Consider the following 16,627-nt stretch of genomic DNA (forward strand, 5'->3'; position numbering starts at 1 on the left):
ATATATATATATATATATATATATATATATATATATATATATATATATATTATATAATTTCTTATACTATATACACACAAAAAAATGAAATTTTACTCAAATAAGAAGAATGAAATTATGGCATTTGCTGATAAATGGGAGGAAATGAAGAACATCATACTAAGTAAAATAAGCCAAACTCAGAAAATCAAGGGTCAAATGTTCTCTTTCTTTTGTGGAAACTAGAGTAAAATAAAAAAAGAAGGAGGGGAGGATTGGATATCATAAAGACCTATGGAAAACCAATAGAGTAGGGATCAAGAGGGAGAGGGGAAGGATGGTAAATTGGAGAAAATGCAAAATTAATTTTAAAATATTGTGCTATGTGCATATATAAATTCACCAAAGGATTTTTCAACTATAGTGTAAACAGAAAGAACCAAATCAAAAATAAATAGATGAGGGAACAGAAGGCCAGTAGAGTAGAAAAAGGGGTATTGGGTGAGAGGAGAGGAAAAAAAGGGGGAACATGAACACAAATCAAATTCCATGCACATATGATTGTGTCAGATTAAACCCAACTACTATATATAATTATAATGCCTTAATTTTTAAATGTTGAGAAAATTAGCATTTAAATATAAATTAATAAATAAGTTGATATTTTATGTGTAAATATGTTCAATAGATGTAATTTCAACTTTCTATTTTTAAATCATTCCTTGGTTTTGCATGTTTTTTTCATTTGGTTTAGTGGAGGGTTATTGAATATGGAAAAATTAAGACAGATTTGAAAATTTATGTTGAAAAATAACTGGGGCAATAAATTACTAAAAATTTAATGGTAAATTTTACTGCTTAAAAGTGATTTACCCGAACAAGTAATAAAATTTACTGCTTTCTGTGATTGGCACAGATTGAAACAAATAGAACAATAAAACTAAAAAAATAAAGTAGAAACATATTATACTGAAAGTGGAAATTTAATATTTTTAAAGTATGGTAACTGTTTTAGGAGAAAATGATCCCTTATCTACCTATAAAGAGGTCTCTGTGGGGTGGATCCTCCACATACCCAAGAGCCACTAGTTACTAAGCTTTCCATAGATGTGAAGGGTGAGACAAAAGCTTTCAGTATGGGAATGGGGCTCTTCCATGTTACAGTTAAGAAGAAGTAACTCTTAGAACAAAGATTGTAACATAATAGACACTTAGAAAGTAAATATGAGTAACTTCAAAGAAAGCAAATGTAAGTCAAAAATCATTAAATTGTATGAATCAGCATGATCTTTCTTAAACACACACACACACACACACAGAGAGAGAGAGAGAGAGAGAGAGATTTCAAGGCATTCCCTATTTTAAAATACACTAGAAACATGATCTTTATTCAATAAATACTTAATAGAAAATTTGCTCTGAAAATCCCAAGAGTTCATACATATTTTATGACTTTTCAGTCATAGGTTTCTGAACTACTTTAGCCAATTCTTTGAGTTAAATTTTATATCCAAATGACAGATTGTTTATTGTACTTATTCTTCCTTTTCTAACTTCTGTAAAAATTCTGAGCCAGGTGTAGGGGTGCATGCCTGTAATCCCAGCAGTTCAAGAGGCTGAGACAGGAGTATTTTGAGTTCAAAGCCAGCCTTAGCAAAGGCAAGGTATTAAGCAACACAGGGAGACCCTGTCTCTACATAAAAACTACAAAATAGGGCTGGATGTGCTTAGTGCTCAAGTGCCCCTGAGTTCAATCACCAGTACCAAAAAAAAAAAAAAAAAAAGGTCTTCATCCACATTCAATCCAAAGATTCAGGAATACGGCTGGTTTGTTTAGTGATAATTCTGATGTGGTCTATGAACCTAGACAGGGGTTCCTCAGAGTGAGTATTTTCCCTCCAACCCCAGGCATGAGCTGACACAGCCCTGGCCACTTCCTATCTGGGGTGGCCATTCCCTGCCTTGGTCCCTACAGCAGGTGGCTGTCTCAGGCAGACCCTGGGTTTTTGTGCACCTCCCTCCAACAGTCCTCCCACTGTGCCCTCTCTCAGTGCACAGAAATACACCGCTGAGTCCCCCAGCTGTGAGGCTGAGATGACAAGCTGGATGGATTTGCTTGCCTTCTGCAAATTCACTGAGTAGCGACCTTCTGTGGCATTTTGCTGGCTGTAAGAGTTCTGACGGATGAGGAAGACCATCTCCCCACTGCTGGGCTGCTTGTACCAGAGGAGATCGTAACTTCCAGTACTGGTGTCATAGGAGCAGAGCAGGCTCACAGCCTCCTTCTCCGGCACCCACATGGCTGGCTGGGCCTGAGTCACCTTCTGGGCAAAACTGGATCCTGAAGGAAAAAAGACAGAATCAGAAAGTTGAGAGACAAGTGGTGTGGGACAAAAAAGTGCATTTTTGCTCACTGCCAACCCTTCCTTCTAAAGTCCCTTTAAAGCTATTCTATTCCTCAGTTTCTTGGTCACAGAGGAGACCCCTTCCCACAGGGACCATCCCTACCCAGCCACACAGACACCATGACCAGCTTCAGCAGCCTGGGCAGCACCATGTTGGTGTTCTTCCTCTAGATGAAAAGGATCTGTTTCCTCTTGGATTTCAGGCTCTCCACTGGGAGTGGAGCCCCACAGGGCGAGAGAGGAACCACTGGGCTATGAGCTGCTGCTGCACCAGAGCAGGAAACAGAGGCTTCCTGGAGCAGGAGGTGGCATGTGTCATCTTAAACTTCTCTGTGGCTGGCTGATGGTCTCACCAACACAGACTTCAGATCTGGCACTGGAGTCACACTAAATCTGATTATGCCACAAACAGGACAACTGTTCTGCTCTCTACTAAATGGAACATTTTCTACCAGGAGGATGACTAATTAATTAAAGAGATACAATGAAATTCTTCTCACACTATTTAATCTGTTATACTGTACATTCACAGAAATCTCATGATTGTATTTATGTTATTCAAAAAGTGTCCAGACTGGGCATAGTAGAACACCCCTATAATCCCAGCAGCTCTGAAGGCAGAGACAAGAGAATTGCGAGTTCAAAGCTGGCCTCAGCAATTTAGCAAGGCACTAAGCAACTCAGTGAGACCCTGTGTCTAATGAAATACAAAATATGGCTGGGGATGTGGCTCAGTGGTCAAGTGCCCCTTAGTTCAATCCCTGGTAATCCTCCCCACCAAAAAAAGTGTCCATATCCAGAAAAGATATTTTTGACAGTCTCATACCAAATTAGAATTAAATTTTACTTCAATAAAGTTAATACCAGATTCCAATATATATCTAGTCATCAAGTAGAAGGAAAATTAACTTAGGTTGCTAAATTTGTGGATCCCTTTGAGGAAGGTGAACACAAAAAATATATACAGTGATGTCAGCATCTTTCAATGAACTTAAAAACCTCTAGGACTTCAGAGACTATGATGTTTCTTAACCCTATTAGCCTCTTCTTAATCTGATACTTCAATTGAAAATAGACCCTAAATACTTAAAATACATGATGTCTTCATGAAAATCATAGAAATTTTGTCATGAAGACAAGATTCCACAGTGTAAGAGTCACCACAGAAGCTGGGGAGGGGATGATGCTTGAGCAGATGATCATACTGAATTGAACATGCCTTTCTGACTACAGTCCTTAGTAAGGATCTCTTACACAACACAGAGAAAAATTCATGGAAAAGCTCCACAATTTCATCTGAGATTCAGAAAATTAAATCCCCAAGTTTGCATAGAAACTCTACAAAAGAGGTTTCTTTGATCCATGAGGACAAGATATTACCAAAGCCAGACAGATCCCCTGGAGGAGCCAGCTGATCTCCAGTGAATGCTTAGTTCAGTCCCCAGAAACAACACATCACAGTAGGGACATGGGGCTGAAACATAAACTGAACACTGTGAAACACTATAAAAACTTGCCTAGCATAGCAGAGGATGTGACCAGTTCATGCCTTTCCTGAGATAAAAAAAAGTCCCATAAATACTGTAAAGATCGGACATTAATAGAAATATAGTTCTGCATTAACATTTGAACATCCCCAAAACAATTTCATGAAGTTGCAATAGCTGTATGAGTCATGAGTGTGTACCACTAAGTCTTCTATTTTCTCATGAGTTGAAGCAGCCTCCTATCAGAAAGCCACAGCATCTGTGATAACAAAACTCAACTTGATTTTGTGTTCCCTGCCTGTGTTCATTCAATTCATGTGAAGCACGTTTGTGGCACAGTTAGGCGAGACTTTGTCCTCACTCAGAAATTTCACTTTTTTCATCACTTCCCTATCTTCTGAAAATTTGGAACCAAATGAAATGTCCAAAATCAAATTAAGTACTGAGTCATGCTACAACACAGCTTAGTAGTAAAGTGTGTGCCTAGAATATGTAAAGCCCTGAGTTCCACCCCCAGTGGCACAAAGAAAAAACAAAAATCAGGTGAAATTAATTACTGTATCAGACATGCTTGGGCCCCCATGTCCTATGTAATGCATTGTTAACCTAAGCCCTCGAGGCCCTGCTTTTACCCCTCACAGGAAGTCATATGTTGTCTTGCTATGCACTAGTCACCAGTAGGTACAGGTAATTCCCAAATTATACAGATTCCATGTTTCACAAATCGAACTAGATAAGTAAACTCATGAATCAGTATCCTCATCAGCATGCCAACAGGTTGCCTTTCCTGGCCTCTCATTTCATCAGCCCTTACATGGCCTAAATCTAGATGAACTGATGAAACAACCCAGGGAACGACACCTTTGAACCTTATAGAAATGACCTGTTAGAGTCTGTAAACAAGTCTGGATGGTGCCTGGCAAAATGCCAGAGGGAGTGGTTTGAGAAGTAACAAAAACGAACCATTAAGTGTGGAGATTCCTGATTGGTTGACTGCTGTATCTAGTTTATGTTAATTAGATAAGCTGTGTGGAATGTATATATACCCCTCCTGTCCTACAATAAACGGCTTCCACTCCTGCTGTATCAACATACACAAGTTGTTCGTCACCCCCCTGGTTATTCTGCTGTAGCCGGACTGCGGCAATGACCTAAGTGGTATTTACTACCAGGTGAACAAATAAAGTACAAGGAACTCATCCTAAGTGCATTTAACAACTAGTATGACTTCACTCATCCTAAAGTGACAAGAATTAAAAAGTAACTCACATTAATAAGCTTAACTAAGATTCTTCACAGAATATCCTTAAGTAGACAGTCCTCAGAAGATGAGTGCTGACCCAGGATCCTTGAAGCACACAAGCCCTGATACAACCTATACAGTGCCTCTGAGACTGTCAGAACAGAATTCTCTGGAATATTAGAAATACTCACTGTAATATCACCTGTCTGTTCCTTAAGTTTTTATACTTTAAGTAGTATTTTCTCACCTGAATGGTAAAATGCAACATATTTCTAATTTATCTTATTCTGTTCTTTTACTAGTAAAATAACTTGATTAGGTACAGGCTTTATTAAGGCAATGGCCACAATAATGTTTTATTTCAGCTCTACAAAGCCATTAGTAGTAAATCATACCTAAAGAATTGCTGAATATGTCATTCAATGCCACTTCTGGAAAAATCCACTCATAACCCAGCCTTAAGAAGCATAGGTTAAATGACTTTTGATCAATAAAATTAGACTTAAAATGTTAGAAATGTATCTACCAATGAATAATTAAGATAGAGTTCAGGCAATTAAACTTATACAGAGACAATGACTCACCTGACAGTATGTACTGACATAACACTCCACTGAAACTCTCCTTTATCAATTGTCATTATAATGGAGTATTTTTTTTCTTTTTTGGCAAAAATAGAATTTAGATTACCATGGAAATAGAAACACTTGAAATTATGATTTTCTAAGTAAAATAACTTAAAGTTTACACATTCAGGAGTAGGAGCAACTGAAATTGGTGCAGAGATGGAGGCCTCACATGTACCCAATGGTATTTGCTTCCTCTATCTAAGATTAAGACTTCTCATAATATTTAAATTGTATTCTTCCAGTGTCTCAGGAGGCTAAGGCAGGAGGATCACAAGTTCAAAGTCAGACTTAGCAATAGCGAGATCCTAATCAACCTAGCAAGACCCAGTCTCTAAATAAAATACATAAAAGAACTGGGAATATGGTTGTTGACCCTTGGTTCAATCACTAGCCCCAGAATAAATAAATGAATAGCATGTTTCTCTTCACGGTACATTCTGTAAGGTCACATAGAAAAGAATACACTAAGGTTTGCCTGGACATAGGAAGGGGAGGGTGTGATTACAATAGGAGAGACAAGAGGTTCTGAAGTAATGACACTGCTCCATATCATGATTGTGCAGTGGTTACACAGATATATATGATGCACTGGAATTCAGTGTTCATAGATAGAATTGTACACCAAAGAGTTAATTCTTCTGTACAATAATTTTAAAAATAATATTTAAATCACCAGTAATATAAAATGATTGCATATTCTATTTTTGTGAATGGACTTGCTCTAATACATAACATTACTTACTAAATTGGTGGGGGGAGCTCCAGCCATACCCACTGTGGAAGGCAAAATAGCACCACCAAAACTAATCGGGCCCTGACCCCTGGATTGCCAGTTACTTTATATACAGGTGTGATTAAGTTAAGATCCTCAGATCTTAGAGAGTATACTGGATTATATGAAATTTGAAAGCAATCTTGTGTGGGCTTGCAAGAGGGACACTTGTCAATGGGAGAGAGATGCCATGGTGACTGTGGAGGCAGAGACTGGAGGAGGCAGCCACAAGCCCAGAAATGCTTGCAGCCATCAGAGCTGGGAGGGGCCAGAAGCAGATTCTCCCTACAGCCTCTGCACAGATGCAGACCTACTAACACCTCCCTTCCAGCCCAAAGAAACTGATTCCAACTTCAGGCCTCCAGAATCATGACAGAGTAAAAACACTTCTGTTACTATAAGCCACCAAGTCTGTTACAGAAGCAAAAGGAAAACACACATCAACCATGGTGTGGGTCCAAAGCTTGAGCCTGCCTGGATCTGAGATATTGACCCTGTACACTGTGGCTGGAGGGTGTGTGTGTGTGTGTGTGTGTGTGTGTGTGTGTGTGTGTGTTCATTCTTTTGGATAAATTGTCACCTTAGTAAGATAGATCTTTTAGGTGAATAATAACATACCCTCTGTTTTATACTATAAAACTTAGTGATAAAATATAAGTCATGCTTCCCTCTCATCCCATGACCTGTCTTAGGGGAAGTGGACTAATAAGGAGTCTACTTCCTTCTCCAGGACAGGAGCTAGTGATAATATTGAGGGAAACAAGGACAGCCAGTTGAAGGAGGAGCCATAGCATTAGTTCCCACTCAGATGTTTTAAATCTAATTTATCTAAAGACTACAAGAACAAGCCAACTAGCTGATAACTCTAATAGCTAACATCCATAACTCAGTCAAGAGGAATCCTCCTCACCACATCAATCATGGCCTCTATTCATTCTTAGTATGAGAGCTCTTAAAATGCACCTACCTTTGACCAGAAGTTGGAGAATTAGGGAATTTCTTATTTATACAGGTTCTTTACTTTCATTGATTCATCAGCATCTCTAGAAGATATAATTTTAAAAGAAATTTGTGATAATAATGTTTGATTCAGTCTAGACATGAGGACAGAGAGCTTTGTAGTGAGCCATCTGTGAATTTGCCATTAACCCAAATCTTTTTGTAACCCACTAGTAAGAGTTGAGTAAAGCAGTAGGAAAACATATGTAAATATTTTTTCACATACACTAAAAATAAAGGTAAAAGGTCAGTAAATTTAAATGTTGAGGAATAAATATAACTATATTTATAAAATGGAGTTTTAGCAAAAGAAGAAAGGCATAGAAAAATGTAAATAAATAGGATTTTTCAAAACAAATTTTGTTTTGTATAATTCTGGTTTACAACAGGATGTTTTAGGATGAATATAGATAGTAAAGTGATTATATAGTGAAGAATATAATGTATCTATTCTCTTCTATAGTAAATTTTTGTGTTTGACAAAAACAGCTAAAATCTATTTGACAGAAATCCTTAATGCAGTATAATAAATTGTATGTCTTATACTATGTATTAGATATCTAGACTTGTTTATCCTATATGTGTACTTCTCTGTATTTTTTGAAAAGATATTGGGAACAAATATTGGGTGTATAAAATTATCAATTTTATATATTTTATATCATAATTATTTTCTGTGTTTGGTGTGTAATGTTTTCTAATCCAAAAAAATAACTAATGCAATATCTAAAGAGTTGAAGGCCAGCAATAACAGGGATTATGATATTGATCACAAGGGACTATTTATATGAGAGGAGTCTAAACAGCAGGTGTCAATTCATCTTCAAAGTCTGGATTTCAAGGCAAAACAGCTCTAATTCCCTTTATGAATCTGTTAACTACAGCTATGGTATTGCTAATCACATGGAGATACCTGGTGTTGGGGATTTTTTTCCCCATGCCTTCCCTACGCATGTTCTCATACATCTGTCCAATTTTCACTATGTATATATATAAAGAAAAACATCAAGCTATACACCTTAACTATACACAAAAAAGTTGGTGAAAATGTTAAGCAATATTTAGAAAAAAATTATTAAGCATCTGGGTTACAATGTACCTAAATTTCTTATTATATACTAACACGCTATTTGCCACTTGCAAACAATATGGCAAATGCTATTCTGCAAAGTCTGTGGTAAGGGAAGCATGTGGGGCTCAGCCCAGTGGCAGGTTTGAGTACAGGCTGCAGATGTCTGAGAAGCATCGTGCATCAGCTGCACAGAAGTAGACAGCTGAGTCTCCAGGTTGGGCAGCTGTGATGTTCAGGGAGAAGTGTTTGTCTTTCTTATCCAACACAGCAATGAATCTTTGGATTTGATTTATCTCCTTATTTGAACGAATGTCTATAATCATCTGGAGACCTTTTCCAGCTTCTTGCTTATACCAAAGGAAGTAGACTGAACCACTGTTTGAATAAGTACAGTTGATAACAATGCTGTCTCCCTCCTGGACACTCAGGGTAGAAGGACTCTGTTCCACCTTGTCTCCTCGGCTCACACCTGGGAAAGAAAAAGAAAAACAAGAAGTTGGGTCATTATTTTCCAGAATTTTATTTTCCTGCAGGACATTCAGGAGATTTAAATAAAACTAATCATCTCCCTGGACATTAAAAGAACATCCAGTAGTATACTCTATTATCCCCCAATCCTCAACTCACAGCTCAGCTGTAGCCACAAGAACATGAATAAAGAATAAATCACTGTCTTCATTATTCTTCCTTTAGACCACAGATATCTCTAGCCAGGAGAACTCCTTCTGTTATCAGGCTGTCACTTCTTTTCCTCTAACAATTATAGTGGCTTCTCTTATTGCCTATTCAGCCAATAAGAAAAAGGCTCTGCTTCTGCTGAATTCAGAAACTACCACAAAGAACTCACCATCTATTCTGCACCAGCTAGGGTAGACTGCCCCCTTGTGGTCACATCCTTAGTTACTGAACTCCCTAGTAAAATGGTCTTTCCTTCCCCAATGAGGAATTCAGACACATAAAAGTGGCAGTAGGTCTAATAAAGTAGATATCAGATCAGAAATTAAATGCACAGTTAGTATGTAGAGATCAAGGTTGATGTTTATGCACACTACTGATTCTTTGTTAATAAATTGGAAAGAGATAGATGCTGCTGGTTGATACAACCATGGGCTGACTTGACAAGGAAGCACTCTGGTAAATGAAGGATCACTTAATACTTTCCCTTTTGGTGAAATCTTCCGCCAAAATATGTCTATGACAATTAAAAACTCTTCATCAAAGGAACTTGTAAGCCAAAGAACAGAAAGACATAAAACCACTGAATATTAGAAATGCACATCATCTCAGGCTCTACTCCTCTAAGCCTGGTCCTGCCCATAACTTATCATTCCCAAAGAAGGGGCAGTACCAAAGTCAAACTGTGGCATCTTCCCTCAGTAAAGGTACCTAGGATAAAAAATAAAGATCAAATGTTAATTGTAAAGGAACATAGGCATACATTATTGAGTCATTAATACTCCAACTTCAAAAACAGGTGGACAGATTGGGTTGAATTGCAATGAGAAATTTGATATGCTTAAGAAACATTTTCCTATTTCTGATGGCTTCTATTCTGCAAAGTCCTAAGATAGAGAGAAGAGATCCTCAAAAAACATCAAACTATAGATTCAAAATATATAGCCACACATAAGTTTATTCTTGATGTGACTTTATCTTCTGCTATCAAAATGGATTATTGTCTATAAATGCAATAACGGTCTTATATCTTCCCTGGAATTTCCTCTTAACCTAAGAGCCAGTCCTCCTGGGATGGAGTTCTGTGACCTTGATCAATAACATGAATTACCTTCTTATACAAATCAATATCCTATACATCTGAATTTCATTTTAAAATTAAAGTTCTTTACCCAAAACTTTGATATAGTACTTCATCTCTGTACATTTCCAGGATAATTTCCATTTGTCAAAAAAAAAAAAAAAAACCCCGGCTCTCATCTACTTTAATTCTTTGGTGTTTCCTGAAATGTCTATAAGACAAAAATCTGATTGCCTGTGTAAGATAGGATAGTGCACTTGGAGGAAGCAAACCAGGAGCAATAGCTTCAGGCAAACCAAGATGACCTCATTTCCAGAGTCAAGGCCCCTTTCCTCTGATTTGTCTTCACTACTCCATTGCAGTCACAGAGTAAACACATTAACTCCTCAATCAGATTTCATGACCATTAAAGTTTTAAAAACACCTGTTATGACAAACTTCAACTCAAAAAATAAGTATGTGTGTGGAATGTGTGTATGTAAAATATTTCCATATATAAAACGTTTCTTCATTCTAAGTTTCTCTACTCTTGCCCATTCTGCATATAATAGAATTCTCAATCTTTGGACAAAGTTCCCTATTCTTGGATACAGATACTTCAGGTCAATGTTTGCCTTTTTGAGTTGTGGCATCGACAAAAAAAGATTTTCTTCAACCTTCAGGGACTGTTGGGAGGATAATGTTGTCCTTAGTGACTCAATTTCAATGATTATTCTTACTGATAATGTGCAAGTGATGCTGACTATGTTGGTATCCTTCCTTCCAGGGATGGCTTCCTGGGCTAATGAATATATACTGCTACTTTTAGGGAAGGCCATAGAGATGATCTGAGTCTTGAGGATGCCTGTCACTTATATCTCACTCCAACAGCAGTCAGTGAGTGGTGGACAGATTTGGTAGTAGAATATCTAGAAATTTTAAAAAATATACAAGGGATCAATGAAAGAATGAGGTTGTTTCTTTAAAAAAATAAACAAGATTAATTAATCCTTAGCCAAACCAGCTGAAAGAAAGAGAAGACCAAACCAACAAAAGTGAAAATAAGACTTTCTGAGTTGAGCTTATGCAATTTATAAGATTTTCAAAATTTCTTCTCTTAGCAAATTCATTTCAAGCACTATAACTGAAAGTGATGTCAAGAACTTTTACTCAATGCAAGACTATGAACTTAATTTTTGATAATTTCTGATTGGGATAAATGATGCAACAGATACAGAAGTTCTTAAAATATGCTAGAACAACATTATTTTATAGCTTAATTCGAAATAAAACTTTTATAGGGTTAATGTTTCTAGGGAATCAATTATTGTGACATGAACTACAATCTTATACAAATCAATTTTCTGTGAGTCTAAATTTACTTTTAATTATAAATTAATACATCAAAATTTAAATGTTTGCATATATACTTCTATAACTGGTAGGTGTCTGATAACTTGATAGAGGCTCCATGATTTGTATGTAACTCAGATTGCTTATTTGTGCATCCTAATGCTGTATTTTCAATAATGAGGAACATTAATTTTTAAATTAATGAAAAGCCTAGTTTATTCAAAACTTCATACATAAATAGCATTCTACTCCATCATGCTACTATCTTTACAATAATTCCTATATCTGATCAGGAAAATAACCCCATCCAGAATTTCCTCAAAAAATACATAGGAACAAATCTACCCAAAGGCATGAGAGAACTCTACCATAAAAATTATAGAACTCTGAAGAAAGAAATCGAACAAGGCACTAGAAAATGGAAAGAACTCCCATGGTCATGGATAGGCAGAAATAACACTGTTAGAATGATGGTGCTACCAAATACAATATAGAGATGCAATGCAAACCTCATTAAATACCTAGGACATTTGTCACAAATTTAGAAAATTTATATGAAAGAGTAAGAGATACACTGTAGCCAAGTGAGAAAAGAGAAAAGAAAAGAAAAAAAAAATCAATGCTTGAGTCATCACAATACCTGACTTTAAATTACACTAAAGAGCTCTAGTAACAAAAACTTCATGGTACTGGCATAAAAAGGGACACATAGACCAATGGAAAAGACTAGAGGCACAGAAAAGACCTCACAGATACAGTCATTTGATACTTGACATATATACCAAAAAGATATGTTGCAGAAGAAGAAGGAGAGATATTGGAAATCTGTGGGGTTAATATAAGTTTATGAGGTAGAAACTATAATACCTCAAATGCACATTGCTAGAGAGGAAGACATATGAACAACATGAAAAATCAAGGGAATAAAGTGCCCCCAAAAAAACCAAGATGCTACAATAATAGAATCCATTGATAGCACAGTAGAAGAAATGTCAGAGTAAGAGTTCAAAATGTACATAATCAAAGTGATCTGCAAAGTAAAGAATAATATAAGAGGGCAAATACAGGCAACAAATGATCACTCCAATAAAGGGATAAGAAAGAAAATATAGGTAGAAAACAAATACCTCAAGAAAGAGATAGAAATTCTAAAAAAAATAAAATAAAAATCCTTGAAATGAGGGAAGCAATAAACCAAATTAAAAATTCAATAGGAAGTATCACCAAGAGACTTGATCACTTGGAAGACAGAACCTCAGGCAATGAAGACAAAATATATAACCATGAAAATTAAGTTGACACACAGTGAAGATGGTAAGAAATCATGAACAGAACTTCCAAGAATTATGGAATAACTTGAAAATACCAAATTTAAGATTTATAGGGACAGAGGAAGGCACAGAGATACAGATATTTATGATTGTTCTCTTGTTGGTGTATGATTCCCTTAAGCAGTATGAAATGTCCTTATTTATCCCTTCTGACTAATTTTTGTTTGAAGTCCATTTTATCTGATATGAGGATGGAAATCACTGCTTGTTTATGCACAATCTCTTCAATGAAATAATATCAGAAAATTTTCCAAACCTAAAGAATGAATTGAAAAATCTAATATAAGAGGCTTATGGGACACAAAATGTACAAAATTACACCATATCCACACCAAGGCACATTTTAATGAAAATGCCTATCATATAGAATAAGGGTAGAATTTTAAAAGCTGCAGGAGAAAGTTTCAAATTATATATAGTGGGAAACCAATTCAGATCTAAACAGATTTCTCAACCCAGACCCTCAAAGCTAGGAGGTCCTGGAACAACATATACCTAGCTCTGGAAGAAAATAGGTGCCAACCAAGAATCCTATATCCAGCAAAATTAAGCTTCTGATTTTATGATGAAATAAAAACCTTCCATGATAAACAAAAATTAAAAGAATTTACAATGAGAAAACCTGCATTATAGAACATTCTCAGGAAAATATTCCATGAAGATGAAATAAAAATTAGCAAAGGGAGGAGCTACACTAAAGAAAAAGCCAATCAAAGGAGAAACAAAGTCAAGTTACAAACCAAAATGACTGGGAATACAAACCATATTTCAATAATAACCCTGAATGTTAATGGCCTAAACTCATCAATTAAAAGAGATAGATTGGCAGATTAGACCCCAACAATGTGCTGCCTTCAGACTCATCTCCTAGGAAAAGACATCCACAGACTGAAGGTGAAATGATGGGAAAAAAACATATTACTCACACCAACTACATAAACAAGCAGTGATTTTCATCCTCGTATAAGATAAAGTGGATTTTAAACAAAAATTAGAAGGGATAAAGAAGAACATTTCATACTGCTTAAAGGAATCATATACCAACAAGATATTACAATCATAAACATTTATGCCCCAAACAATGATGCATCAAAAACCAAGTAGACCACAACACAGTAATACTGGGTGACTTTAATAAACCTCTCCCACCACTGAATAGACCTTCCAAACAAAAACTAAACAAGAAACTATATAACTCAATAATACAATAAATAATTTAAACTTAACAGATGTATATAGTATATTCCATCCACCAATGAGTGAATACAATTTCTTCTCAGCAGCACATGGATACTTCTCCAAAATAAACCATATGTTATGCCACAAAACAAGTCTTACCAAGTACAAAAAAAAATAGAGATTCTACCCTGAATTCTATCAGACAATAGTGGAATAAAATTAGAAATCAATGATAAAATAAAAAAAATAGAGGCTACTCCAACACTTGGAGAATAAATAATACACTATTGAATGACACACGATTAGCAAAAGCCATCAGTGAGGAGATAAAAAAAAAAATCTTAGAAGTAAATTAGGCAGTGCTAAGAGGGAAGTTCATTGCATTGAGCTTACTCATTAAAAGAATAAAAGGTCAACAAATAAACGACCTGACATTACATCTCAAATCCCTAGGAAAAGGATAAATCAACTCCAAAAGTAGTAGAAGACTAAAAATAATTAAATCAGGGCTGAGATCGATGAAATTGAAACAAAATAAACAATTGAAAAAATTGACAAAATAAAAAGATGGTTCTGTGAAAACCTAAATATAATGGATAACTCTTAGCCACAGGAATGAAAAGAAGGAAACAGAAAACTGAAATTACTAAAATTTGTGATGAAAAAGGAAATATCACAACAGACCCTATTGAAAAACAGAAGATTATTAGAAACTATTTTGAAAGTTTATACTCCAATAAAATAGAAAATATCAAAGACATCAACAAATTTCTAAAGACATAAACTGCCCAACTGAAATCAGAAGGATATAAACAATTTAAACAGATCAATATCAAGCAATGAAATAGAAGATGCCATCAAAATCCTACAAACCAAGAAAAGCACAGGACCCAATAAATTCTCAGCTAAAATCCACAAGACCTTCAAAGAAGAATTAATACCAATACACCTCAAATTATTCCATGAAATAGGAAAGGAGGGAATCCTTCCAAACTTATTCTCTGAGGATTGTATCATCCTGATACTAAAACCAGACAAAGACACATCAAGGAAACAAAACTTCAGACTAATATCACTGATAAAAATAGACACAAAACTTCTCAATAAAATTCTGGCAAATCATATACAAAAACATTAAAAAGATAGCATACCATGATCAAGTGGGATTCATCCCAAGGATACAAGTTTGGTTCAACATATGGAAATCAATAAATATAATTCATCACATTAATAGACTTAAAGATAAGAGTCATATGATTATCTCAATACATGCTGAGAAAGCATTTGACAAAATATAGCTCCTCTTCATGTTAAAAGTACTAGAAAAACTAGGGATAGTAGGGACATACCTCAACATTGTAAAAGCTATGTATGCTAAGCCCAAGGAAAACATCATTCTAAATGGAGAAAATTTAAAGCATTCCCTCTAAAAACTAGAACAAGACAGGGATGCCCTCTTTCACCACTTCTAGTCAACGTAGTCCTTGAAACTTTAGCCAGAGCAATCAGACAGATGAAAGAAATTAAAGGGATACAAATAGTTAAAGAAAAACTCAACCTACCACTATTTGCTAATGACATGATTCATTATTCAGAAGATCCAAAAAAATCCACCAGAAAACTTTTAGAAATAATAAATGAAATCAACAAAGTAGCAGGATATAAAATCAATACCCATAAATTAAATGTACTTCTATACATAATCAATGAATCCACTACAAGAGAAATTAGGAAAAAAAACACCCCATTTATAATAGCCTCAGGGAAAAAAAAATACTTGGGATTCAATCAAACAAAAGAGTTGAAAGACCTCTACAATGAAAACTACAGAATTCTAAAGAAAGAAATTGAAGAAGGACTTAGAAGATGGAAAGATCTCCCATGCTCTTGGACAGGCAGAATACATATTGTCAAAATTATCATACTACCAGAAGTGTTATACAGATTTAATGCAATTCCTATTAAAATCACAATGACATTATTTATGTAACTACAAAAAGCAATCATGAAATTCATTTGGAAAAATAAGAGGCCCAAAATAGCCAAAGCAAGCCTTAGTAAGAAGAGTAATGCAGAAGGCATCACAATACCAGACCTTAAACTATACTACAGAGCAATAGTAACAAAAACAGCATGGTATTGTCACCAAAACAGACATGTAGACTGATGCTACAAAATAGAAGACATAGACTCAAACCCACATCAATACAGTTATCTCATACTCGACAAAGACGCTAAAAACATGGAGAAAAGATAGCCTCTTCAACAAATGGTGCTGGGAAAACTGGAAATCCATATGTGGCAAAATGAAATTAAACCCCTATCTGTCATCCTACACAAAACTCAACTCAGAGTGGATCAAAGACTTAGACACTAGAACAGAGACCCTGCACCTAACAGAAGAAAAAGTAGGCCCAAATCTATATCAGCTTGGCTTAGGAAC

At 35.6% G+C, this 16,627-nt stretch overlaps 2 gene segments (V, D, J or C); both read right to left on the bottom strand.

The window, feature by feature from the left end:
• Nucleotides 1–1,853: 1,853 nt before the first annotated feature.
• Nucleotides 1,854–2,636, bottom strand: LOC107144244. The segment is given in 2 exon segments: nt 1,854–2,320; nt 2,488–2,636. Coding segments are annotated over 2 exon segments (453 nt in total).
• A 6,075-nt stretch (nt 2,637–8,711) lies between these two features.
• On the bottom strand, nt 8,712–9,323 carry LOC125615391. The segment is given in 2 exon segments: nt 8,712–9,055; nt 9,214–9,323. Coding segments are annotated over 2 exon segments (396 nt in total).
• Nucleotides 9,324–16,627: the final 7,304 nt, after the last annotated feature.

Source organism: Marmota marmota, unplaced genomic scaffold, assembly GCF_001458135.2.
Source record: "Marmota marmota marmota unplaced genomic scaffold, marMar, whole genome shotgun sequence".
NCBI lineage: Eukaryota > Metazoa > Chordata > Mammalia > Rodentia > Sciuridae > Marmota > Marmota marmota.